We start from the raw sequence: 26,731 nt of genomic DNA, 5'->3' as shown, positions 1-26,731 counted from the left end.
GCCTACTAGTGTTTCAAGGCTGCTGAACCTTTAACAATTTCATCACATTTTTCTCCAGTGGAAATGTTTTAAGCTACTTCTTCAGTGATCTGTAATTCTAAGGGGAAAAACAGCAGCAAAGCATTTGTTTTACCACTAGAGCCTGCCACAAGCGATTGGGCAGAGGCGGATATGAAATCCAAGCTAGCAGAAATAACGGGTGAGGGTGTGTGTGTGAGGGAATTGGGCAGGAGGGTTGTCCAGGACAGGCTGAAATTGTTCCATTAGGCTTTGCCATAGATGAAATTCATGAATTGACTCACATTTCATTTGGAGAGAGGTATGGGAAGCAAGGAAGTGGCATTTTATCCTCTTAATTATAATAGTCGTGTTATGATCTCGGAAACAGGGGAGGCTATTCTCAGGCTTAAGCTCCGTTGTGTATGTGACATTTCAGGCTTAAAACATCTCAAGTGTATATTTCCTGTCAGAAATATTATGCTGTGAGAGTTATTCAGTTTCTGAAGGATTCACTGGAGAGTTAAGGTCTATGCTTTAATGTTTTTTTGGCTAGTATCATGCCAGTTTGCAGTTTCTGGAAAACATCTCAGGAATCTCAGAACCAAGACATAGATGTATTATTATGATTAATAGCAGTGCTAATTCATCCAGAGCCTGTTCTTGAGAGACAGAAATGATCAGTGGGACTCTAAACTCTGATGCCTTGCTCTGCAGAACTGGATCCAATGACCTCTTAAGTTTAATATAAATGTCAGACTATTTGAATTTGCAAAACACATTGGGATGAATTGGAATGAAAGAAAATGTATATATCAGGGGTTTTGAAATAATTTTATTATTAGGAGTCATTTTTCTTTCTTTGAATATGACAAATCATGCAACTGACTTTTTCAGATCAAAAAGCATTTTGATCTGAAAAATACTGGAGCATTGCTTTTTTGGAAGTGATATCCCAGGGAAAAGAGGAATCCAAGGGGGGAAGTTTTCCTCATCCTCCTTATTCCTCTAGCACCACTTTATGTGGCATGAACACTGGAAAAGTCTTCCATAGGAAAGTCCTCACTATGGTCAGCATTGACTGTTGACATTATGGCTGTATCTAGTCCTGCGTCTGGGCATCAAAAGTGGAGCAAAGCCCAACGCACAGCCTATTTTAAATCAGGTACATTTTACATTGCACTGATCTGAACATCAGCAGAAAGTTGAGCACACACTTGCTTAACCAGCTTTGCTAAGCTGTGGCCGCTGTGAATGTGCACTCATTGTTACAGATGTCTAATGAATAAAGGGCATGCAACACTTCATTTAAAAAAAAAAATAATAATTTTAAGAGCATCTTTTTAAGACCCTGGAAATCTTTTTATTTGGAAGATCAGAATATGAAACAGAGCTTAGGAGAAAGATGAGAACCAGTCTTTGTCAGTTAGGTTTAACTGCTTGCACTAAACACTTAGTTCCCCTGCACAAACAGTTGACCATTAACCCCCGCATGACATATGCAGAGGCAGTAAGTATATACTGCCCAGAGGTAGCCCTACACTGAGCTGCATCTAAAACACTACTTCATCTTCCAGGTTTTGCTGCAGTCTGTTTGCCAGCTTTGGAGTTCATACCAGGAGAGATGGTAGACAAAAACAAACTGGGCTGCGGAAAGAGCTCCAGGAGGAGGGAAAGATATGAGGAAACATATAGTTTCTCTTCCCACTGCCATCAATAAAATACCAAGTAGGAATATGTACTTTTAATTCATAGTGGAATAAGTGATATTGATAAGAACAATGTAATTTAATTGGTTTAACTGAATAAGCTGTTTAATTAAATACGTATGGTTGGCATCTTGTGTTTCAGAGATGATCGGCAATGACAGTACAGAGCTCGCTGTGCTTTGGATGCCCTGGGAAAAATAAGGTATAATTAATTGTAAATACTCAAATTCATTTTGATGGCCAATAATTTCCACTTTTGTTGATGAAGCTGTATTTATGAGATAAAAGACCTGATGCAACAAATGATATATGCGGCAAATTTGTAAATCAATAAATGAAGGAACTTGGATTTCTTGCTGTTTGGAAACATACATGCTGCTCCACTGCAACAGGTTTAAATCCATTGTGTACCAAATTAAAAGAGAAAATGAATGGTGAAGTTGCCTAATTTATCCAAATCAGGATAAGAAACTTCATTCACCTCTTTTAAAGGTTGTTGCCATAAATAAATCAGAATCCTAAATAAATAAGACATGGGAATATATTTTTAATGATAGGAGCCTGTATTTCAACATCCAACTTGCTGTCTATTCCCAATGGTTATTTAGTCATTTTACCTAATATTATGATTTTTCCAGGATCTGGAAGATCTGGCATTAAGAAACATGGCAATGATCAATAGAAAGGAGAAAACGTAATAGTTTGTGGGTTTTCCCATTTTCTCATAGATACTTCTCATGAAAAATTCTCTAAGATTTTATCATTTGCTTCACCAAAATAAAATAGCATCTGTTGTAATTAAATACACCAAGAAGAACACTTCAGGGAACCATGAAAGTCTGTTTCAGAAACGTCTGTCCAAAAGTTGTTCCTTTTTTTGAATGACAGACTGTACAAATTATTAGAGCAAAATCTGTCATGAAGAAAAGATATTTCAGCCCTTAGGTGTACTCATGAATATGCAGAAACAACCTCAGATGTGGAGACTCTCAGCAATTCGTTGTAAACATGTGTCCTTGCGTATGGATCTTCATGTATGTACAGGTATAGGTTGATAATGATCTACTGAACTAAATGCTTCAAGGGAAAACTATTCAGGACTTAAAGAAACTTCGATAAATCTCAGTTGGAAGACTTTTATTTCTGAGATTTCTTGAAGCCAGGTTGATAATACATGGAATTAGTCCATCTCCTACACATCTCAGCCAAATCTGTACCTAGTTCTCTCAATAAATGTCAGTTATTAGGGACTTCACCATGATGACAATAAAAGGAAAAAGAAATCGTGCCTTGCAAATGAAAACCTCTGTGAATAGCTGCCAAAGGAGAAAATACATGATTAATCATTGCTGAAATGCCTCTTCATGTGAGGGGAAAGCACATGATTTCACATCCCGGTCACATTGGTGCCACACACATCCATCAATGCTGTTGTACCTCAGCAGAGTGAAAACAAGGCCAGAATTTAGGAGGGTTCAGGAACTGGAATTAAGACCATAACTGAATTTGCAGTTCTGTGGCTAAAACAGTAAATACATTTCATCAATCTGATCCAAAATAATTTCATTTTTCTCTAGGGCTTTTTGCTCACATGAAAATATAAAAAAACTTACTTCCCTTTTTTTTCCTTTTTTCTTCTTTTCTTTTTTTTTTTTTTTTTTTTTTTACCATAGAATCGCAGAATTCTTGTGGTTGGAAAGCATATCTGGAGATTGTCTCATTCAACCCCCCTGCTCAAGCATGGTGAGCTAGAGTAAGTTGCCCGGGACTGTATCCAGTCAGGTTTTGAGTATCTCCAAGGATGGAGACTCCACAGCCTCTCTGAGCAACCTGTTCCAGTGCCAGTGTTTGACCACTCTCACAGTTTTATGTTTAATATATATGTACAATATAATCTCATCTGTTTAATGCATTTGAAGTATATCTTTGGAGCTGCCTGCAATAAAAGGTAAGAAGGTATAAGACAACATTCATAGGACTTTAGAAAAAAGGCATCCTCTTGTACCGATTCATGCACTGCTGCGAGAGTACGCGTGTGGTTAGCCCCGGGAAGTTCCTGGTTTAGGCATCACCCCACCTGGTAGGATTTGAACCAGTTTTCCACCTCCAAGTGGTCTAACCACTAGTCTGCAAGGTATCCAGGTGCAAAAAGGAAAGAGAGGAGGATGGACTATGACTCATAGCACAGCAGTCCAGGCGCAGTCCAGGAAGATGGATTTAAGCCTGTATTCTACCTGTTAGGGGTTTAAACCTGAATTTATAGCATGACCTCCTTGATGGCATTTTCCAAACTTGCTACTCAAGTCAGCGTGCGCAAGGCCAGATTTTAAATAGGGCAGCATCTAAGTGTGATTTTTTCCTGAAAGCTTCTGAAACCCTGTCCCTTTTCAAAATAGCTGTACAGGGGTGGAAAGCTTTTGCTGTTGAGCCACCAGCTGCGATTCTGTTCAGCTCTGCTGTCCTGTGAGTTTTCCACATAAGCTTTGCAGCACGACAGCTACCTGTGGAATGGAGTGGCCTGAAGGGCAAGCCACAAGGACACATGCGGATATCCTGCAGTCTTTTCCTTTCTCTGACACACATGCGACATGCTGCAAACTGCACTGTTTCCACACTGCCTTTGGAAAGACCTTTCTTGACAAAAACGTTTTTGACTTTTGGCCTATGGAAAGGATATGTAATGTTAACAAAATTTGGGATATAATGGCTTCGACCAGACTCTGGAGCACATTCACACATTACAGCATTGGTTGTCCCCTACTGCAGGGTAGGAGACCTACTGAGATGTACCTTGCCTGTATGCCCGAGCTTCCCTCCTGTCCTGGTTTCAGCTGGGATAGAGTTAATTTTATTTCTAATAGCTGGTATAGTGCTGCGTTTTGGATTTAGGATGAGAATAATGTTGATAACGCATTGATGTTTTAGTTATTGCTGAGCAGTGCTTACACAGAGTCAAGGCCTTTTCTGCTCCTCACCCCACCCCACCAGCGAGTAGGCTGGGGGTGCACAAGAAGTTGGGAGGGGACACGGCTGGGACAGCTGACCCCAACTGACCAAAGGGATATTCCACACCATATGATGACGTGCTCAGCATATAAGCTAGAGGAAAAGCTGGCCAGGGGTCCACTGCTCGGGAACTGGCTGGACATCGGTCAGCGGGTGGTGAGCAATTGCATTGTGCATCACTTGTTTTATATATACTTTTATCATTATTATTATTTTACTTTTCTTTTCTGTCCTATTAAGTTGTCTTTAGCTCAACCCACAAGTTTTACTTTTTTTTTTTTATTCTCTCCCCCATCCCACTGTGGAGGAGTGAGCGAATGGCTGTGTGGTGTTTAGCTGCCTGCTGGGTTAAACCACAACACCTCCATAGGAAAGTGAAGTTGCTCACCGATGTTTCGCCCTGACATGCAGTGAGAATGTAACCAGATGTGCACCCAGAGACCAGGGCTGTGGGACACACTGGGAAATGCATCCACCTTATCCTGTGGATAGAGCCATGAGAACCAGCTTTCCTGTTAGCCCTTGCCCCCTGACCTTTCCAGCATTTGTCTGACATATTCTGCAGGCATTACTTAGTAGGGAGCCAAAAAAGAGAAGACTGTGTCTATTCACTGGAACCAGGTGCTTTGAAAACTCCAGCATAAAACTAGCTCCGCACTTGGGAGCTGAACACTGGTTGTGTGCCGTATGGGGTGAAAGGTTATAATCCGCAGCTCCTGCGCTGGGGCATGGATGAAGGAGGATTGGATTTGTGCTCTATATCCTTTGCTTATGTAGGCAGAGTCTTATCTCTCACCCTCATCTCTCTTAAAAGGTGACGTTCTCCACTGCCCTGTCTGGCACAAAGAGATTCCCCTTTTTCAGAGCATCCATGTAGGAGTAGGATTGTTATACTCTCCTTGATATTCCAGAAGGTTTCTGAATGTATAGAAAATGTGAAACTTTGGAGATGCATGTGACTCCTCACTTAGGCGCAGATCAAGAGTTTGCATTTATGCAATAGGTCCGATGTGAGGCTGTGAGTGCTCTGCACAGCTGTATTGCTCACACCTGGTAAGACCAGTGTTTCCTGAATGCATCAGATTTCCTGAATACACGTAAGTGATATATTCACGTGCACAGGAAGATACCTAGCTCTTTATTTTGCTCCGATGAGATTGCTGAATGTACAGGAGAAATCCAAACCCAAACCCTCAGTTGTGTCCCAGCATAATTTCTGCTGGAGAAAAAGGATAACACAGGAGCATGGTAAACCTACACAGGAACATTATACTCAAGTGCTGCCATTAAAGAGTCAGGGAAAAGTCTGAGTAAAGAACACAAACTGCCTGTATTCCATGAGCATAAAGATTTCTTAACTAGTATGTGAACTATGTGCTTGAGTCTCCTTTACAGATGTTGACAACTGTAAGAAAACTTGTCTGAGTAAATTAATACAGTGCATTCCCTTTAGGTCTGTCAGCCAGCCTGCAGCATATTGGCTACTCGGCTCTGAAAGCCAGTCCATGGACTGGTTCATTGTGCCATGCATTTTATGTGGCTCAAAAGCAGGAACTGAATGGAAAGGGGGGGTAGAAACAATATTTTTGCAGTGTTGAGAATCTCAGAAATCTTCCTAGGAGATGCCACTCCCAGTGGAATTTTTCTATATTTTTAGAAATGGAATCCAGTAGGATCCAAGAGGCTCCATGTATTCATGGGTTTCAGGTGTACGTGTTAGCTTTGAAAGGCCCCTGGCACTCTTATTTTTACCTGCTAAGCAGTTTGTTTTGTCTTCTTTTTGCTTTGACTTCTGCTGCTTGCAATACCAAAGTAAAATGCCACTCAATAAATAGTGAAGATCTTCACTATGGTGTTCTCCCACGCTTTCCTTCCGTGCTTTGGTCAGCCAGAGAACTGGTTCCTCTGCTAACATTTATCATCTCCTTGAGGACTGTCCCCACTGAAACCTTTCTGAGTGAAGCGGTGCCAATATACTGCCTTGAGCTGCATATCTCTTTGAGACTTGTCTGCCTTTGCAGTATGTTGTTTGGCTGCTTGAAGGTGACTACAAATGTATTGGTTACACTTGATCACTGTCTCTGTTTTTTCTGGGTAACTATAGGAACAAGAGACTCACTGTAGTTTTTTTTAATGAAAATTGAGATTTTGGAATAGAGAAGAGGATGGGAATGTGCCACATATTAATAGTATTGCTCAAAAAAAAAAAAAAGTATTAGAGTGTCATTTTACTCTAATTCTATCTCTCCCTAAGTGCAGAAAATGTTTCCATGTCTACTTTTGTATATACATACCCACATTTGTATGTATACATACATATATATGTTTAGAAGGACTTGTTTTAATTAAGAAAATGGGAAATGTAACATAGCTGGAACAGATTAAAACAGAAGAGTTTTAGTGGACCAGAAAACATATTGCACTGATAAGGATTTTTTGTTTTAAATTCAATCCTACCATAAAGTCATTTATTACCCATTGTTTGTTTTTCTAGAAAGGCCAGTGCAGCACCATTTGCTGGCTGATTGACAATGCAACTCTCTTTTTACAACTTGGAATTTAAAACAGGAAGGCTGCCATTCACATCAGTTAAGAAGTCTACATTTTAGATCACCTGGAAAGGTTCATCTTTGCCATAAGCAGATGGGAGGTTCAAATGGCTAAAACCAAAATGCAACATTCCCAGCTCAGCATAGTCCATGCATGTGTAGTTATCTGCAAAAACTAAATCAGAAGGAATAATTAAAGAAATGCATTTCACTTCAACTCTTCTTTTCCACCACCTTGCTAGTTTCCCCTGCAAAGAACAACAGAAATGATCATTTTACATTCCTCAACAGAAACTGCAACAGTACAGATTCTGCAAGCCTGGCTTGTCAGCTGAGTTTCATACATTGAAATCTGCAGCTAATCACTCCTGGTCTAACCAGGAAAGGTCACAGCAATCCTGCTGAACTATTACCGAGGTGTTACAAGACATGGACATTATTCATCCTCACTAAAAACAGGCAAGGAGAAAATAAAATGAAAGCAAAAGGATTAACTCTAGCATATTTGCTGTAGTCCCACCGTGAGAAGGACTGTTTCCGGCTCCTCTTCTGCCACCAAGCATACATTTTCCCACCCCCAACTCGCATCACAAGTCACCTCAAAATCCTGTCATTTAAGCATTAACGTCTGGGCTATACTTTAGGGACAATCCTGGGAGCAAGGAGGTATGTAAGCTGCACTGTCCTGAGACTTAGCTCAGGTCTGTGTCAGGAACTTTTGCCAAGAGTGTAGGGCTGTTGGTTTTTTTTAATTTTTTTTAATCTTTTTTTTCCTTGCAGCACTTCTGTACTGACAAAAGCTAAAGTCTAATTGTAGTTATATTGGCTTGCAAGTTGCTCTTGTGCTTGGGCAACCAGGAGAAGCACTGCTGGCAAAGCACATTTTGTTGATATGAATTGCGTGTATGCTAGGAGAGTTTGCTGAACAGTTACATCAGCAAAATCTCCTGGAGGGAAGGCTCATCCTTGGATACCTGAGTGAAATACTGGCCTGCTTTCTTCCCAGTTGCACCAGGTCAGAGCGTGGTGACTCCTGGCAGCTTGTTAGGCAGGGCATTAAAGAACATGAGAATAAGTCTAAAGGACAATCTTGTCCAACGTAGTGAGCCTTAACATTCACAAGAGCGTCTCTGTTTCAAGGGAGAAGACAGTCCTGCTCCGAGACAGTTTGACTTGGTCATAATCTATCAGTGAAGGAGCAATACAAATGCATGGTTTGACTTCACATGACACCTCTTCAAAATATTACTTCCTCCTTTCAAAATGAGGGATTGCATGGGTACTGAGCTATAGTGTTCATCTGTGTAGGTTATATATGTTGCAATTTTAGTTATGGGCCCCTAAAAATATGCCAGATTCTAAAATCTTTCTCAGAAAACAACTTCCTTTATGTTTAGGATCAAAGTAATGTGAGTAAGAGAAGATTATCTGGAGTAAAAAACCTAAAAGCTATTTCCCATTTAAAGTGGGGGACCAAAATCACACACGTGATGGCAACATATTTTTGTTTTTGAACATGCCACAGAACAGATCCTTCCTCTCCATTAGTGACCTAAGATGCAAACAGACATTTATTTTCTTTTAAGAAGTGTGACACTTCTTCTTCTCACAGTGTCAACATGCAGCAGCAAACATTGTACGTGCAGCATTTCCCCTCTCGAGCACATCATCTAAAAGTGCAAAGAGAAGATCCATAATTTCAGGTTGTGTTCAAGAGACCTATTGTGAAATTTTTACTTTTTGTTTTAAACAGGGAGATATAAACAAGATGGAAAGGCATTTACCGCAGATGAATAGGAAAATGCTTCTCAAATATAGGGGAGCTCAGATTTAATATCATGTCTGCAGTTATCAGAAAATCTGTGAGAAATTACATTTTCAAAAATCACTTGAACTTGGCCTAAGTAATAAGTCAATATTGTGCATTCTTTCCACCAGTAAATAACAAAAAGCATGGAGAAAGATGTTAAAAAACCTATAAGCTTACCACAGAAACTCAGAATTACAACCTCATCATTGTTAGCCCAGCAATCTGACATACAAACTATAGCAATGCAGGAAAAGGCAAGAGCGCATCACAGATAGTTCTGATTCCTCTCCAGCCTGCGTGATTATACAGCAGGAAAAAAAGGTTTACTAGAAGAAAGGACCCATATTGCTCCAAATAGGTCAGTGTTTTAGACAGAACAAGAAGTCTAGGCTTACAGACTTCTGGCTCTACTTCCTTCTTAACACTACAAACCTAAACATATAACACGTGATGTAGTACATGGGATTGTACTGCAGCAAAGGATTATTGAAAATTGCCATTTCTATTAGGAAATGTCCATATAGATCTGAAATATTGCTTCTGATAGTGGCAAATGCAAAGTTCACTGGGAGAAAATCACTGTATGGGACAATCCCAGGACAGCCTGTACATAGGTGAATTTTCACCACCAGAATGCCAGACATAGACATAAAAACAGTAGGAGTGTATTATTGTGATTTTCAAAATAACTCAGTTCCCTTACAGTGCCTTCTGGGATCTAAGTAAGTTTGATAGAAAGGAAGAATACTCTTTTTTTTTTTTTTTTTTTTTTTTTTTCCAAAACTGGAAAAGAATGCTTTATCTGAGAGAAAAAATGAATATTCTTGTTTTAAAAAGCTGAAAAACAATGGAAACAATTTTTAGTTAAAAGTTTTAGATTTAAAAACCCCCCAGATTGTAGCAGAACAGTTTCGTAAAATATTTTCCCAATTTTAATTCTGTACATTTAATTTTACATGTTTTTTATATTAAAAAATATATATAATTTATCATGATTTTGGATGTTCCTGTTATTCATAGTTTACATTTGTGTAATTAAAAAAAAATCTACTATATCCTTAGTTCTTACTATATTTTGTGGCAATTAGAACAGTAATCAGACCCCTCTGATTTATCAGCTGCAGCCTTAGCTGGAGTCAAAATTTCTTCTCAAAGCTAAGCAGTGCTGAACTTCTGACCTAGCAAGTAATTTGTAATCGATATTTACTGCTTGTAAATACATATTAAATAGAATGCGCCCCCTATGAAGGCTGGCATTTTAATAGTCCTTAAGACCGCTCTTTTTCTTCTCTTTGTTCCCAGGACCACGTTGTCCTGCCAGTGTGACATACTGAAGCCTCTCAGGACAGACAGAGCATTTGGGTTCAAATATTTGGAAGCAGCCCTCAGTCACGGCTCTCTGCTGTGACCACCAAACCAGAACCTACAGTGGGGATTTTGTAACCTGTGAGGAGAGGTTGCTGGAAAATAAAAATATCAGTAAGAGCAACTATTTTTTCTGCCAACAGTGGGAAAAGTAGGGACAGAGAAAAGGAGTGGAGCAATTTCTTGAAACTGCAGAGAAGCTGAAAGCCATTTTCCAGAAAAAGCCATTTTCTGTCAGTAACTCAGGGCTGTCAAAAAATCCTGACTGTTTTTGAATGTGGGCCTTGTCCAGTCAGAACTAGTTAGGATCTGGACGGAGAAGCCAAGTTGTTTCACAAACACCACCAAAATGTCCATCACGAGTCACAAGATTCTTTTTTTAATTTCCCTGGGACATAGCAACCTGGCCCGGTTTCATGTATTACGGATGAAGAGTGAATGCTTTGCTATAAATCTTGGTGAACTGTCTTCCAAAATATCTTTTTATCACATTTAAAGATGTAAAAAAATTAATGATTTAATGCTAAATATGATGTAGTTTACAGAGATGGGGAGAATTTTATTAGTCTTTTATACATAATATTGTTACTTTAAGTTGTTGATTGTTATTCATTCAATTTTTGCTGGAGTTACTTCATAGCTGTCAGTTTTCATTCTTCTAACTCTTTATTCGTTGTCAGCTGTGGATGATCTGCCAGCCCACATGAGAGGGCAGGTTACATTCAAAGGAATTTACTTTGGTTTAGGGACACGTGCAAAATCTGAGCTAATTGCAGTGCAACTTTATACTTTAACTGCTTCTTATTAGCGACTTAGCAGATGTCTGTGACTTCGTACTCTGACGTTCAGTGCTTGTACTGGGAACCCACAGGACTCAGCGAGGCATAGGCACTTCTCTCTGAGGGATTTGTTAGACCCAGCTCCTGTGTTCCCGGGTCATGCCTTTGAAGAAGATATGAAATGGTGATGGTCGGGAGCTGCTGCCATTTGATGGCCCAGCATGTAACATGTATTTGCTGTTCAGACCCATGTCTAGGGCTGGTTAGAGGATGTGGCAATGCCCACATCTATCTAGTATTAAAAGATCCATGATCCCCTGTCTCTGATCCCCTGTCAGCCACACCTGGGAAGGAGGCGATTCCTATGTAAAGCAGAGAAAGCACTAACAGGAGGGGCTAAAACATGAGAAGTAAGGAGAATGTAGAGGCTTAGAAAGGTGAGGAATGGCTTTCTGTAGTCGTCTTTGGCTAGGCAAAAAGCTCTGTTTTATACTATAAGTAATATAAAGCTAAACTTCTAGGAAAGGATTCTGATCCAGAATGTGTAGAGTTCTAAGTCTTTCCTATGCTGAGTGGATGGGCAAACAACTTGAAGAACATCCTCCTGTGACTTTGTCCTGCTAGAAAGCACCTCTGTGCTTGCATTTAAACCCACCTTTTTTAATTGAGGGACGGCTCTAGCAACAAAACGAGGGATCTCTCTGTGGGTTTTTTTCTGACGCAGATCCCCCAAATTAGGGTTGTGGTGAAAGGATTTGCATGTTTGAATGTGCAGGCTGGTCAGCTGCATGTCCACCTGTGTGAAGAGACTGTGTGAATGTCTGCATGTACCTCAGTTGCTCTTCCAGGCTTACAGAGTGAAGGCTACTAAAAATGTTGGAGGTCATGTGAATTTGAGCTGGCATTCATGCGATTGCTGTTTTCTGTGTCTTCTCTCGACAAAATTATGTAAAAATATGTTTGCATAAATGACAGATATAAAAGGGCATTTATTCCCTCTTGGCAAGGGCTGCCAAACTATGATCTTCATCCACCTCGCAGCTACTTAGCGTATGCACTGGACAAACTTCTGGTGGTGCATATAAAGCAGAGAGGAACAAAGACAAGAGATGGGTATATTCAATACCCAGGTAAAAGGGAAAGAGAAGAGAGATGTAACAGAAAGCAGCTGTTACATTTTGCAATAACTTTTATCTTACGGAGATGTGGGGAAAACAAAAGAAGGAAGGCCATGAAGGAGCACTTACTTATGTTTTTGTACCCAAAATGGTGAGTAAACCAGAAGAAGAAACAGCACAAAAAAGTGTTGGTTTGGATGGCATTCCTGAAGTATTGAAAAGGTAAGTGAAGAGGAACAGGGTGACCAAACTGCCAAACAAGTAAAAAAACCACCACTGTGCATTTTTAATTTTTTTTTTAATCTCTAGCCTGGTTTGGCTATGTGGCCCTCAGAAAAGACAGCAATGCAAGTATGCAATTAGGCTGCACCACGGCCTCAAAGACTTTGCTAAGCCATGTTTCATACAGTGTCTCTAAAAGGATATGCCTCTGCAGTAAGATATGCACCCCTTTAAGAAACCCACGTCATGTACTCACATGAGGCACCCTGAAGCTGCACTCTGCAACAGGACAGGAAACTCTCCAGGAAAGCACAGTCCTGTGCTCCATACCCTTCAAAGTTCCTGATGATTTTGTATAGATTTGGAATGAATTAAAATTTTTAAGAAGGGACATGTGAGCATCCTTGTTGTTTGTTCTCTACTGTTATGGCTCATATGGTTTCCACAACCTTTATGCATCCTATCAGCATCCCATCAGAAACTGAGTGGTATTTCCACCTCTACTCAGCAATGGCGAAGCCCATCTGCAGTGCTGGGTGCAGTTCTGGGCTCACCAGTACAAGGTGGACATGAGAATACTGGAGTTCAAGGAAAGACCACAAAGGTAATTAAGAGATTGTAGCATCTCTCATATGGGAGGGACTGAGACAGCTCGAGAAGAAAAAACTCAAGGGAGATCTTATCAATGTGTATAAATACTTGATGAGAGGGAGTAAAGAAGAGAGCCAGATTCTTAGTGTTGCCCAGTGACAACTGGCACAAGACATCAGAATTAAATTACCAGGTTACTCATTGTCCTTCCTTTTTTAATTGAAATTACGGGATCCTTAGGGTGCTTCTTTTTTATATGATTTTATGGAGCTTAGAGTAATAGACCCTGAGCTTGCTTAATGATAACAGGAACTATAATAATCCAAATAATACAGTAAAATACAGAAGACAGATTTCATGGTGCCTTAATCTGAGAGGCACTTATTTTAACCCTTTGGTGAGTGCATAAGATGCTTCTCTAAACTCCACATTAGATGGTAGGATAATTGCAGTGCTTTGCGCATAAATGTGTACTTTGTTCTGTTTTCATTTTGTGCACATCTTACTTCATTCTGCAGCCTCTGAGGTGAAAAGCACGCCCAAACGGAAGCAAGGGAAGAGAAAAGAGGAAACCGAAGTGAATCAATTATTGCCTTCAGCCTTGAGAAACTCATACATTCGACTTTTAACCACACATGTGCTGTGCTGGTTCAGCTCTTCTCTGCACACTGGAAGTACACTCAGGAGGTGAAAGTAAATTGCCAGAACATACTAAAGGAAGGATCTAGCTCTTATTCCCTATAAAGGGCAAACATATAACCAAGAAGGTATATATTTAGAGTATTTGGAGTAACTCCTGGGCAAAAGTCCCTTCCCCAGATCTACTGATTTTAAACAACTCATTAGTGAAGAGGTAAAAAAAAGCTATGAAATATGTTGTATATAGGTTGCTATCATGCAGGTGCCTTTAGAGGAGAGGCTGGCCTTTTGTCAGCTTAACTTTTCATTTAAAAAAATTACATTGAGCGCTGGTGTCAAAAATTAAAAGTAAAAAAGTGATTGATTTCAGAAAGAGTAATGAAGATATTTGGAGTGCAGGGAGCATGTTTTCCTAAGAAAGATTTTTAAAGTCGATTATTTGGATATAGAATCAGAAATGTCTTGTGAGAAATGTAGCAATGGCCAAAGAGATTCAATGGGTAGATTCACCACGGAGGAAGGTTTTCCTTCACATTTTGAGAAAGTCACAGGAGTCATCCACCAGCAGCTCAGAACAGAATTCAATTTACATTAATAAATAGCTTGTGCAGGTACAGAAGGGCATTTCTAGAGTACTGAGGTAAAACTATTAATGGAAAATGTTTTGGAGAAATGTCCTGACAGCAAATAGAAAGCAGTCTCACAGGAAAAGCAAGAGAAATTCAGCTGCCTGGGAAGTTTATGCTGCAACTGGACAGAGAGCCAGGAATCTGTGATAGAGCACTCTGTTTCAATTAAAGAGATGAGCCAGAAGAGCTTCTAGCCTTTCCCATCTTTGTGTTTTATGAGTACAGGTGTTACAGGCATGCAAAGCAGCATATCTTAATTGTCATCTCCAAATCAGACCAGTTCCACTTGTGTTTGGTTTAGCATACTGTATTTTGATGAAGTTTTCATCTGATCTCCCTTAATGACAACAGTAGCATTTCCACTCATTCAAGAAGTCAAGCTCTTATGCTATTTCATTTACTATGGGCGTAGAGAATTTAAAGTGTGAATTAAAACAATGGAAAAGCCTTTGTGACAGGACACAGGAGAGCAAACCTAGAACTTTGACAGTACAAATAGCTATTGACTGCCAGAGCTTTACTCATACACCAGTAAACTTTGCTCTGGGAAGAGAAAGCTGCACAAATAGCTCCTGGAGCCTAAGAACTTCAAAGTGAATGACATGGAAGTGCAAATCAATAGAGTAACCACTTGAAACTTTTCAAGGGTATTTGATGCCTTCATGTGTTCATTTCGAAATGTTACCTCACTAATTCCCACTAACCCTATCTTTCTTGAACTCTCTAGCTATTTCCTGAAAAAAATGTAACAGGTCCTAGGGAACGGTTGTTATATCTTGAGATTTTGTCAGAAGATGCTTGGAGAATATGAAAAGCTTCATTTGAGCTGATCTTTTTTTAGTACAGTGCTTTCCCATGGGGAAAAGGTACAAAGCTTCCGTCATGCGCCTGTTGCCTAAGTTACTCCAGTGCAGTCCTGCTGAAGCACTCCTCTGCAGGACTCAGCTGGAGGAGACACAAGGCATTCATGGTCTGTTGCATTATTTTACTGAAACGTACTCTTTTTCTAGAAATTTGCACCTTTTGTTTATCCAACTGTAATCTTCTCATTAAATTGTTGGAATTTTGGTTTTGCTGCTACTTGCTCCTGCTGGTACCCTAATGTAGACATAGTCTTCTTTAGATTGGACACCAGCTAGCGCTTATCTGGTTTTGAGATTTGTGCTTTGTTAAAAGTTGAAAGTAGTGTTGTTTTGCTCTGGTCAGTAATGATGAGACATGATTTGTTGATGTTGTAATGCTTTTATATAGTTCAGATCTTGGAGTCCTTAGTCAAAACATCTGAAGAAAAATAATTCTATTTTTTATTACTGGATAATTCTTTCCTGTGATATATTAGCTGATATACAGTCATAATACATTCACTTGACAGTTCTGATATGTAATAAAAATATCTTAAATCTTTCTGAAATGACCATATAAAGTATATCGTACTGTGACTTGACCACTACTTTAAAAGAGCATCATGCAAACATTACTGAACTCCTGTAAGGCTCCACTGACTTTAATGAACTTTGGATCAGGCCCAGATTTCCTAATGTCAGAGTCTCACGAAAAGTACTATAATAAGGCTGTTCTAATAGCATCCTTTCAACTGTTAAAATGCAAGAAAGAAGTTTCTTTTAAATGTTTTTGATGAAATATATTTCACAATGTTGTCATACTGGTGTAAGTAGCAAAAAAGCAACAGTGTTTTAAAGCAGTGACTCTAGAAAAATGCTCTGTATGGGTTTAGATGTCTTAAAATGCAAGGGGTATATTCCTTTCTAATGTTCAGTACTTGTGAACTAAGGATTCGCATCTGAAATTCACTTTTATCTTCCTTTGGTCATGTAGAGACACTTGTATTTTTCTATGTTCCAAAGCCTTGATAAACCAGACACAGTTGTTTTCTTTAATTAGAACAAACAACAGAAATCTTACTTAAAAATGTTTATTGTAAAAAAGTGGCTAGAAAACAACATAAATTTCACTTCACACTTTCTTCAAGTTATCTATAGATGCTGCTATAGGCAACAATTCACTTTCATTCATAACACATTCAATCATATAAAAATAAAAATATTTACATTATGTCCACATACTTTACAAAATCATCAATAAAAAAGGCACTTGGAGGGGGAATGCTGAAAATATTGCATTTCCTTTGTGCATTTAAAAAAAATAATTGTCAGACTCCCATGAACCCCCTCTCTTGCACTTATTCCCGTTTTTAAAAAAAAGATTAAAGTTTAGAGGAACTATTCCATATTAAAAGATAGTCAAGCATGCACCAGGAATGTTTGAAGCTACAGTCTTTTTTTTTTTTTTTTAAAAAGGCACATGCGGTTAATTTGTGGCTTTCGATTCTTCGTACATTCTCTTACATATTTTTTTTCCTCTCTTAATTATGCAGTTTTAAAGCATTTCAGATCATTAATGAAGGCCTTGGCTTCTAATAAAATAAAATAGAAAACACAGCAATGAATAATATTAAACATTTACTAAGGTAAACTTGGAATACTTTTTAAGGCACCTGAGATAAATGGTGTCTAGCAAAATTCACTTGGGTAGTATCTTTATTAAAAGTTCCACTTAAAATACTGTTTCTTTGGTTGAAATGGCTTGGCAGGAATGTATTGTTAACTTTGCAGCCTTTTCTAAGCAAGAAAAGACGACCTACATTTGGCTTCATCTATAAAGAAAGCTGATAATGCTTCTTCCTTTAGATCTACTTGAAATGTCATGCATGGTGTCTTTCCCCATATTTCAGAATTCACACTTAAGAGTGCGAATGTATGACTGAACAGAAACTGCTTAAAGCTCATTTCTACTGACATTCTAAGTTCTTCCACTGTTTTGTTTGTTTGCTTGTTTGGTTGTGTTTTGGGTTTTTTGGCTGAAAAGTAGACGAGAAAACGCCTTTGGATTTCCACTTATCATTTGGAACAGGAGTGGAGAAATGCATCGAGTCCAGGTAAACATTGACTGCATGACTCAGTGTGCTACACAGCAGCCAGATTCCTCATGTTTGTGCAGAAGAGACATTCTGGAGAAAGTTTTGGAGCAATTTTTGCACTGGTATTTCTTCACATCCGAGTGGGTCTGCAGATGAGCCCTCAGATTGGATCTGTCTGCAAAAGCCCTGTTGCAGTGAGGACAGGAAAACGGCTTCTCTCCTAAAAAGGAAACATCAAGGAAAAAATAGGATAAAGCTTTGGAAAAGAAGCACATGTTTAGGACAGTAGAACCCACTTTTATCCTGAGAAAGAAACAGACAAACAGAAAGGATTTGTATAATAAAGAATCTGTAATAGAAAGTTGATCAGGCCACAGATACAACAGCTTTCAGCACTGCTGACTGTACTTGCAGAACTCAGTCTTTTCAGACTATGCTGCTAAGTGCAGTCTCTGAAGACAAGCTGCTGACACTTTCTGCATCTACAGGTGCAGGCAGTACTTTTAGGTTGGGCTCCTCCCAACGTTTTCAAATATTTTCATAGAACTTTTCCTGCTTAGCGCTGTGTGAATTACTGGGGACAAGGGCTTGACTGAAAAGCAGCAAACAGCAGTACGATTACATTGTACCCAGCGTTACACTCAAAATCAAGTCTTTGCCTCAACAGAAAAAAGACCCTTTTGGTGATGATGTGTTTCTAATTCTTAAGGACTTGAAACAGCGCATGCAAAACTTGCCAATTTCTTAAGGAGTGAGAAAGCAGCCCCTCATGCATTGCCTTTCTGTTTTGCTGCTTGATTTCAGAGTCAGCTGGAGCCTTCTCAAAGTTAGCAAATCCAAAGCCTGAAAGTTAACATAAAATCCTTAAAGCAAAACCTTCAGCTAGTGGAAATGGGCTAAACCACCCTAAAATTATCAAGGGAGCAATGCTGATTTATGCCAGTATCTGGCCCACAGTTATGAGACCACGCTACACTCCACTCCCACCTGCCCCGCAAGAGGGAGGATTTAGCCTTTTGATGATACATTTGAAATTCTGCATATGCATTTCAAGGTTAGTAAAGAAACACTGCTGTTTTTTCCACCTGTGGAGAAAAATAGCAAACGGGCATCCTGATGTTATAGCAACAAGAAACTGCAATTGTAATGGTGGTTCTTACCAGTGTGAGTTCTAATGTGTCCTTGAAGTAGCCAGGGTCTAGAGAAAGCCTTGCCGCAGATCTTGCAGACACAAGGTAGTGTGTGGGTCCTGATGTGCATCTTAAGCGCTCCCAGGCTGACATACTCCTTGTCACAGTACTTGCAGCTGAACGATTTCCTAGACTGGGCATCACAGTGCAGCTGCTTATGTTTGGCCAACCCAGAGAAAGTTGAATAGGTCTTGTTGCATAAACTGCACTGAAACTTTTCGGCTTCGATTGCATGGGGGTCTGAAAGCTTGGACTGGATTCTCTCTTCTTCATCGCTAATGGGACTTTCTGAACCGCTGTGATCTTTGGAGGAGGTGTCAGAAGGTGGAGGTGGGCTGACTCTTCCCAAAGAAGAGGGGTATCCAGAAAGCGGAGAGAGGTCGTTGGGTAATGGAGACGGTAGCAGCCCGGTTGTAGTCCACACAGTAATGGGATTGTAAGCTACTGAGCTCAGGATCTCTGGCTGTGGTATGATAGGGACTGGATAGCTTTCATACAGGTATGGGGATATAATCACTGGAGAAAGAAGAAAATTTTAAGGTAAGAGAACCAAAAAGTATTTCAAAAGGCAGCAAAATTAACATTTTGGGGATTAAAAGGTACAAAAATTAAACACTCAGTATGGTCATCTGAATATAAGGAGGATTAAAGAAATACTATTTCACACATATATTCTGATGGGTAGAAACAGTGCCCTTGAACAGACAAATTACAGTTGGAGAGTCTCTTCAAGGCAGCACGCTGTTTCTAAATCTGTGCAGCCTGACACAATGAAGCAGTGAAACTTCCTGAAGGATTTGTATAAAAGTTTCAATTCCGCCACCAGCAGATACAGAACAGGAAAACTCCAAATCCTCTCTATGTAACTGAGTTGAAGTGGATGAGCAAACTTTATGATTCATTCTGGGCAGCACTGACATATTTCTCAAAACTCCTTCCTCATAAGCAAAAGAAAAAAAGAGCTAGCAATGAACTAACTCGTTTCCTCGAGCCTGAAAAGCAATCCCACCCCTCCTCATTACTGCCACGCAATGACCGGACCTCAGAAGCAACGCGGTGGCGTTGATTTCGTGTCGTTACCTGTGTGAGTGTCCAGTTCGCTGTAATTCGGCTTCTTGGATGAATTGAAATGTTTCTTGACCAGGAAGGAGCGTGGCATTTTGGATGCAGGGTTTCTCCTTCTTCCAGGCTCTGCTCGTGGGTGGGTGTAGCGGTCCCCGGCTGGTGTGCAGCACACACGCACACGCTATCACTGCCAGCGCATCGGTGCCTATCGCGTTGCCCGCCCCGCGCAGTCCATCCACTCGGGTCGTGTAGTGGCAGTGCAGAGGCGCCTTGAAAAGTGCTGTAAATACCCACTAGTCAGGTGCAGGGGGGAAGGGTTTTCCGCTCCTCCAATCACTTCGGGATGTTCTCAAGCACTTTTCCAAAGAGGCTGTTTTTCTGGGAGGGCTCTCTGGCTGCTGGCAGGAGGGATCCAATCCCTGCTCGGAGGGTTTGGTTCAGGTTTCAGCTCCTCCCGCTGGAGACAGCTGTGAACGGAGGAGCAAGCTGTGGTCAGAGCGCGTTATCCTGCTGCAAAGTGGGTGGATGTTGCTCTGTAGAATTTCGGTCTAAAAAAATGTGTTGGTCAAAGCGCTTTAAAAAAAAGGTCAGTTTACTGATTCAGCTGAATTCTTTTTTCTTTCTGACAGAGGCCTGGGTAAGTCATAGGCACTGAAACAACTTTTTTTTCTTTTTTAAAACGAGTCTGGTTTCCAGATGTTTGATATAAGAATTACCATGGAACAAACTGTTCATTAAGGGCAGAAGGGGGGACATTACAAGATAACGAGTTAGCCAGCAGAGCTAATGGAAGCCTTTGAACTGACTGTGTGCCTCCTCCGTTGGGGAACTAACTGCCTTTGAATAGCTGCGTTTAGGAAAGGCTGGAGACAAGCAGCCTGCCTCCCGAACCTGCGCCCTTCCAGGCAGAAGGGCCAGCGAGATACTGCAAGTGAGTTCAAGGAGAGAGAGAAGCCCCAGAAAAGATGACATTTCAGAGCAGGGTGATAGGTTTTATATCATATGCATACTGCTTCAGACTGCTCAAATGAAGAATACTTTCTTTTTTACTTTAAAAATCTGCAGAATGCAAAACCTTGACCTGTCCTTCCTTGGGAGTAGTTATGTCACTCTTTTGCCTGTTCTCTTAGAGCACTGCCAAGGAAATTTTCCTAATTGTCCAACGCAGTCAAAAGAAGCACAGATAAGCACCCCCCCCAAAATTATAGACTGGGTAATTTAAATGTCTCTTAAACATCCTTCTCCATTAGTATATTTAGGACCTCTTGATTTCCTATGAAGCTATAACCTGTCTTATGTATTTCATTTAGGATGAAAGTCTCCTAAATGTGCCACAGAATTTTCTGGTTATCTAGATTGATTTAGAGGAGATGTTTAGTCACAGATAGGTTTTTTAATTTTAAAATATTTGCATTTTGAAAATATGGACAGCTGAACGCTGGTAAATTTCTAACACAAATTACACCCTGATTGACTCTTGGTCTGCCCTCCCCACCCCTTCCCCCCGGCCTTGTGTATTAACTACACCTGCCTGGGCACATACCGGTATGCTGTGCCGGCGTGCTGCTAGGGCTCTGTCCTGTCAGGAGGCAGCATGGAGGGGTGTTTTACAGAGACCACCCCAGCCCTTTTTTGCAGCAGGTGTTGGAATAGATGTGGAAAAAAAAAAAAAATCCCTCTGGTTTTGTTAAGACACGTAAGAGTAAAGTGCTTTGTCAAGCTGTGTGACTTCTTAATCTTGGGGATGCCAAAACAAGTGCAGAGAAAGTTAGGTATTTTCATGAACTGATTAAAAATGCTCAGCTGTTCAGCATCTAACTCTGGTGTCTGTCAGTGAAAGGTGTCACATGGATTTCCAAGCTGCAGGGAACACACCTAGGCTATGGCAAGAAAGGGAAAGTGGCAAGGAAAGTGACTTCCCAGGTACCTGCTTCGCAGCTGGGGTGGAGGAACAGATGCAGCTCTTCCCAGAAGGGAGAGCGATGCTTGCAGAGACACAAGCCATTGCTTTCGTCAACTCCACAGAAATGAAGAAATCCACAAAGCGTTTTTAAAAGGTTGCATTTGTGGTCCTGCTCCCCTCTCAGCTCTGTTCCATCTGAGAAGTCCCCATCCCCTGCCAGCTCTGGGAAAGCATTGCATTTCAGGATGAGAGGCATTAGTCTGTATCTAAATAGTCTGTTACATGAGCTGTGATTCAGACCTTGAGCTGGTTTAAGTTTGTGTGTTGAAATGAATGGAGCCATGCAGATTTTCACTGGCTCGGGATCTGTTCTTTTGTATGTTTGTTAAAAGTAAAGGGTCTGATTCACCAGTGAGGTACTCCCTCTCGGGGCATTTTCACCAGCATAACACCGGAGTGATGCAGTTTAAATTAATTACACTTATATAAATCACAGGAGCGTAAGCAGTTAGCCCACTGGCTGAGCTGATTGAAGGATGTTAGGAATTGGATAGAAGGCATGTTATTACATGGTCCTGAAAGGATATTAGCAGCACATACTACCTGAGTGAGGTCTGCTGTCAAAAAAAGGGAGAGTCTGCATGAGGAGTGGGTGAGTCAGAGTAAACAGGTGTTCTGGGTGTTTACGGCAAATGTGGATGAGAGGGCACTCGGAGACGTGCAGCATCCATCCCCGTGCAAGAAAGGCAAGACAAAGGTCGAGTGCAGAAGGCAGGAGGCTTCCCCTCCTTGGGGGAGCCAGGGAGGCGCGGGGATTGCGGAGGGTGCTGGGGTGGGTGGCTCTGACGGTCACGCTGCCTGCGGGCAAAGCCTTGCACCCACCTCCGAAAAATCAGGCCTAGAGCTTCCCTCTCACATTTTACAAGTAGTTGGTCTTTTAGGGATTCTTTATGTTTTTACTTTGAAAGCTTGTGTAAAGCTGTCTTGTTAATGCCACTGTGCTGCTAATTGCCGCTCTGCAAAGCGGGTAGGAAATGATCCGAGCAATTCTGTTGCCTGAAACCTTGGCATGTGCTTTGCGCCAACTAAATGATTAGGACCAAAGTTTCAACCATGCAGCAGAAATGGCTTTTTTTTTTTTTTTACATCAGGCCACTTGTTCGTTTGCCTAAATAACAACCTGTGAGCCTCACTTTAGTCTCCCCATTTCTGACAGCTCCACCAAATCACTTTCCTTGTCAGGCTTTCTGAGAAGGGCAGCAACTTTTGTTACTCAGCTTTCTGGAAATGGAAGGGTGCCAGAACTATGTTTGTTATCAAAGAGGGAAGAAGGACCCAAGCTAAGCCATCACCAGCTTAGTTCTTCTCGTGACAGCATTTATGTCCTTACCAAGCACCAATTACTGGCAAGATCATGGATCAGAAAATGTTAAATATCTGGATAAACTGCAGCAGAATCAAGAAAAACAGTTTCAGAATATTAAATGAGTTATGCTGGATCACTGTTCCCAGAGCACTGTGAATATTTCTCAGGCAGCACTGTTAAGCACATTTTGCCTGGACCTGCCATGGAACCCACGAAAGGCAGCACAGCAAGGTTCAGAGGAACCCCCAGGAGGCATTGAGCCCGTCGGAGCATACCAAAAATAGCTCTGGAAGTTTATTGATGCAGGTGACAACTTCACCCTGGAAGGGGTAAAAGCCCAAGTAACTCACACTTACAGTGTAGCTCTTGCAATTCATAAGCCTCCTACATTTCAAAGGAAAGTGTGAAATGGTTAATATGAGAAAAAAAAAAATTGATCAGTTTTCAATAGCCAGTTGAATGTAGAACATATCAGCTCAGCCTCAGTGTTACCCTGTGCTTTCGTACTTCCTGCTTAGTGCCAGCTGGTATACCCTGGGAAAGGAAAGAAGTGGTGTAACTTTCGGAAGCAGGAAAGGTTTAGTAGAGCTAGAAGGTGAGGAGTGATTAGGTTGGATATCAGAGAGGAATAAGCCCAAAATTAACAGAGTAGAGGGAAACAATTAGGGAATGGTATTCCTTCCTATTGCCCCAACATATATGCCTTAAGAAATTTTTTGAAACACATTTTTAGGATATCTTTTCTTTCAAGTTTTGCTCATCCTTCCAAATGCTGACCTGAACTATCAGCAGAAATGGCAGCAAATTTAAAGAAGGATCGTTATGAAATCATGTCAAGCTCCAGTCTTGTAGGCTTAAAGTTCAATAAGTCAGAATAAATCTGTGCATCTTGGAAAGTTTTTTCAATTCAAGTAAAAGATTTCCACATTTTGAAGGTTTTGCACCAATAAATACAGCTTTTCTAAAATCAGTAACTTTAAGTCAGAGTTATCAAGTACAGTTCTGTAATAGGATCTAAACTTCTGAGATTCAGAAGGATTATAAAATGGGTATGCTTTTAGGACATGTTATAGAACTGTGTTCATTCATGTTTTGGTTAATTCAGGTTTGTAATTCCAGTTTAAGCCTATTAAAGAGATGATGATTGAACCACAAAAGTCTGATTCAGTCTGAACTTCCCACTAAGTCAAGGAGCTTTGAAGTGGGTCTCTTAGGGGTCTAAGCCCACCTCTAATTTTGATACATATACATATATATAAATAATGTTCATTGCAAATTAACTTGCATTTATTAATAAGATACAAAATGGTTTCTTTTGGATCAAGTAGTTCAAATAAGGCTGGCTTCTGTGTGCTCAGCCCTTCACACCTGTGTAACTTCACTGACTTAAGAGGGTTCAATTTAGAGTCAATTTAGCCCATAATGAAGGAACCTGGTCATAGTTCAATTTTCCTACATAGTTTCTACATGGAGATATTTTAACAATGGGCCAAATTCCCCTACCGTTCCCATCTGTAGTATCTCCATTGGCTACAGCTGAGCTATTTCAGATTTACTCCCGCAGAACTGAAATGTGATTCTAGTCCAATAAATATAACTTTATGTGTGTAGTACTGTGACAAGTATTCATTAAACAGAAGTGTGTTACACCCCAGCTAAAGCTATTACACTCTGGAAAGCAATGCTTTCTGCATCGCATTACGTTTTCCTGCTCTTCCAGTACGCCACTGGCGTTGTTCAGAAGAGGAACAAAAGATTTGAAAATGCTGACCTTGGGAGGCAGGGAGCGAAGCGAGGGCTTGCACAAGCGTTAGGCGGGTGGAAGGAGCCATCTGCTGGGCACAGCCACAGCCGGGAGGCTGCCGTTCTCCGGAGCAAGACCTGTGCCAGCCGCCCCACCCTGTGGCCAGCCAGGGAACTGGGCATGCTGACACCTCCAGGATGCCCCTGACACCTCTAGGATGCCCCTGACAGACACCTCTAAGATGCCCCTGAGACCTCCAGGATGCCCCTGACAGACACCTCCAGGATGCCCCTGGCACCTCTAGGATGCCCCTGACAGACACCTCCAGGATGCCACTGACAGACACCTCTAGGGTGCCCCTGACAGACACCTCCAGGATGCCCCTGAGACCTCCAGGATGCCCCTGACAGACACCTCCAGGATGCCCCTGACACCTCCAGGACGCTCCTGACAGACACCTCTAGGATGCCCCTGACAGACACCTCCAGGATGCCCTGACAGACACCTCTAGGATGCCCCTGACAGACACCTCCAGGATGCCCCTGGCACCTCCAGGATGCCCCTGACAGACACCTCCAGGATGCCACTGACAGACACCTCTAGGGTGCCCCTGACAGACACCTCCAGGATGCCCCGAGACTCCAGGATGCTGACAGACACCTCCAGGATGCCCCTGACAGACACCTCTAGGATGCCCCTGACAGACACCTCCAGAATGCCCTGACAGACACCTCTAGGATGCCCCTGACAGACACCTCCAGAATGCCCTGACAGACACCTCTAGGATGCCCCTGACAGACACCTCCAGGATGCCCCTGACAGACACCTCTAGGATGCCCCTGACAGACACCTCCAGAATGCCCTGACAGACACCTCTAGGATGCCCCTGACAGACACCTCCAGGATACCCCTGAGACCTCCAGGATGCCTACGGGCAGGCAGCTGCCACCGCCGCGCTGATGGGGGGGACTTTGGGGAAGAGAAGCGGCAGGGTGATGGAAACGGTCAAGAAATGGCTAAATCACTTCCTGAGTTTTGTAATACGGCTGAGATCTATGACTTTTTTTTTTTTTTGATATTTTTGTTTGTTGCCTACAGCAAAGTGAGACATGAAGGCATCATCCGAAATTTCCTGCTCTGGAGATTGCATGTCTTTGGGTGGGTGTGTGTCTTTATATGACAGAGGTGTACACTTATTTGTCATGTATTGTACATATATATATTTACAACGTACTTACATACCTGTATATACTTATGATTGTACATATTCTGACATATAGTTGTGACTATATTTTAGACACTGATACTTCAATTACCTGAGAAGTATTTGTGGGAAAGAAAGTGTCATTATCCTTATTTTACAAATTAGCAATCGAAGCATGAAGAGATTAAGACTTAAATTTTCAAAACCTTAGTTCTTGAGTGTATTTTGAATTAAGCCCTGTAGTACCCTTCTCTCCAACAGCCTATGTTCCTGTCTCCAAATGTTGCATAAGTATTGCCTATGTAGCAATTGTTATTGTATTTATTTACAATAAAGGATTATACAGAGTGTAAAGGATTATACAGAGTGTAATTTGTATTATTAAATTATCATTTATACTGACGTGAACTTTATCCACAGCCTGCTGTAGCTTCGTAGATTTTCACTTTTCATAGGTTTTTAAATACAATAAAAAATATTTTGATACCTTTTTCAAATTTATGTGCTTGTCCCTTTACTCTAGTTGGTGGACTAGAGTACTTGGATTTGGCCATCTATGTTTTGCTGAGTTTTCGCTTCTGATATTCTCATACCAAACACTTCATGCAATGGTTGAAGTGTTTTTTCCATTCTGCAGAAGCCCATGGTCCACTCTCGAGCATGCCTTACCTCGCCAAATGTACCTTCAGGTTCCCTACCACCTTGATTTTTGACTGAGTGTCTTTGAGGTATGAGTCTGCCCTGCCAGAAACTGCACGTGTAAACCCCATCATCATACACTCTGATATTAGATTGAACTGGTTGATATCAACAACTTCCTACCTTTGGACTAGGTTTATGTATCTATATGACACCTTCTCTTCTTGGCCACTTTTCCTACACACCTACATTACCAGCTACATTACAC

The 26,731-nt window shown here is 41.0% G+C and overlaps 1 protein-coding gene and 1 long non-coding RNA gene across 2 annotated transcripts; one reads left to right on the top strand and one right to left on the bottom strand.

Annotated features, from left to right (window-relative positions):
• Positions 1-1,587: 1,587 nt before the first annotated feature.
• On the top strand, positions 1,588-3,484 carry LOC140647385 (uncharacterized). Its single transcript, XR_012040748.1, has 3 exons — positions 1,588-1,725; positions 1,849-1,908; positions 3,380-3,484. It is a non-coding gene; the product is annotated as an uncharacterized lncRNA (long non-coding RNA).
• Positions 3,485-16,331: 12,847 nt separating this feature from the next.
• On the bottom strand, positions 16,332-19,945 carry SNAI2 (snail family transcriptional repressor 2). The gene is made up of 3 exons (XM_072852513.1): positions 19,623-19,945; positions 18,513-19,058; positions 16,332-17,572 (listed from the first exon to the last, which is right to left on the bottom strand). Exons 1-3 carry the CDS (start codon positions 19,699-19,701, stop codon positions 17,391-17,393), a joined length of 807 nt encoding a protein of 268 aa, XP_072708614.1. The 5' UTR covers positions 19,702-19,945; the 3' UTR covers positions 16,332-17,390.
• Positions 19,946-26,731: the final 6,786 nt, after the last annotated feature.

The sequence above is a fragment of the Ciconia boyciana genome, chromosome 2 (genome assembly GCF_034638445.1).
Source record: "Ciconia boyciana chromosome 2, ASM3463844v1, whole genome shotgun sequence".
Classification (NCBI taxonomy): Eukaryota; Metazoa; Chordata; class Aves; order Ciconiiformes; family Ciconiidae; genus Ciconia; species Ciconia boyciana.
Note: the sequence above shows the minus strand (reverse complement) of the source record. Positions and strands in the feature narration are given on the sequence as shown.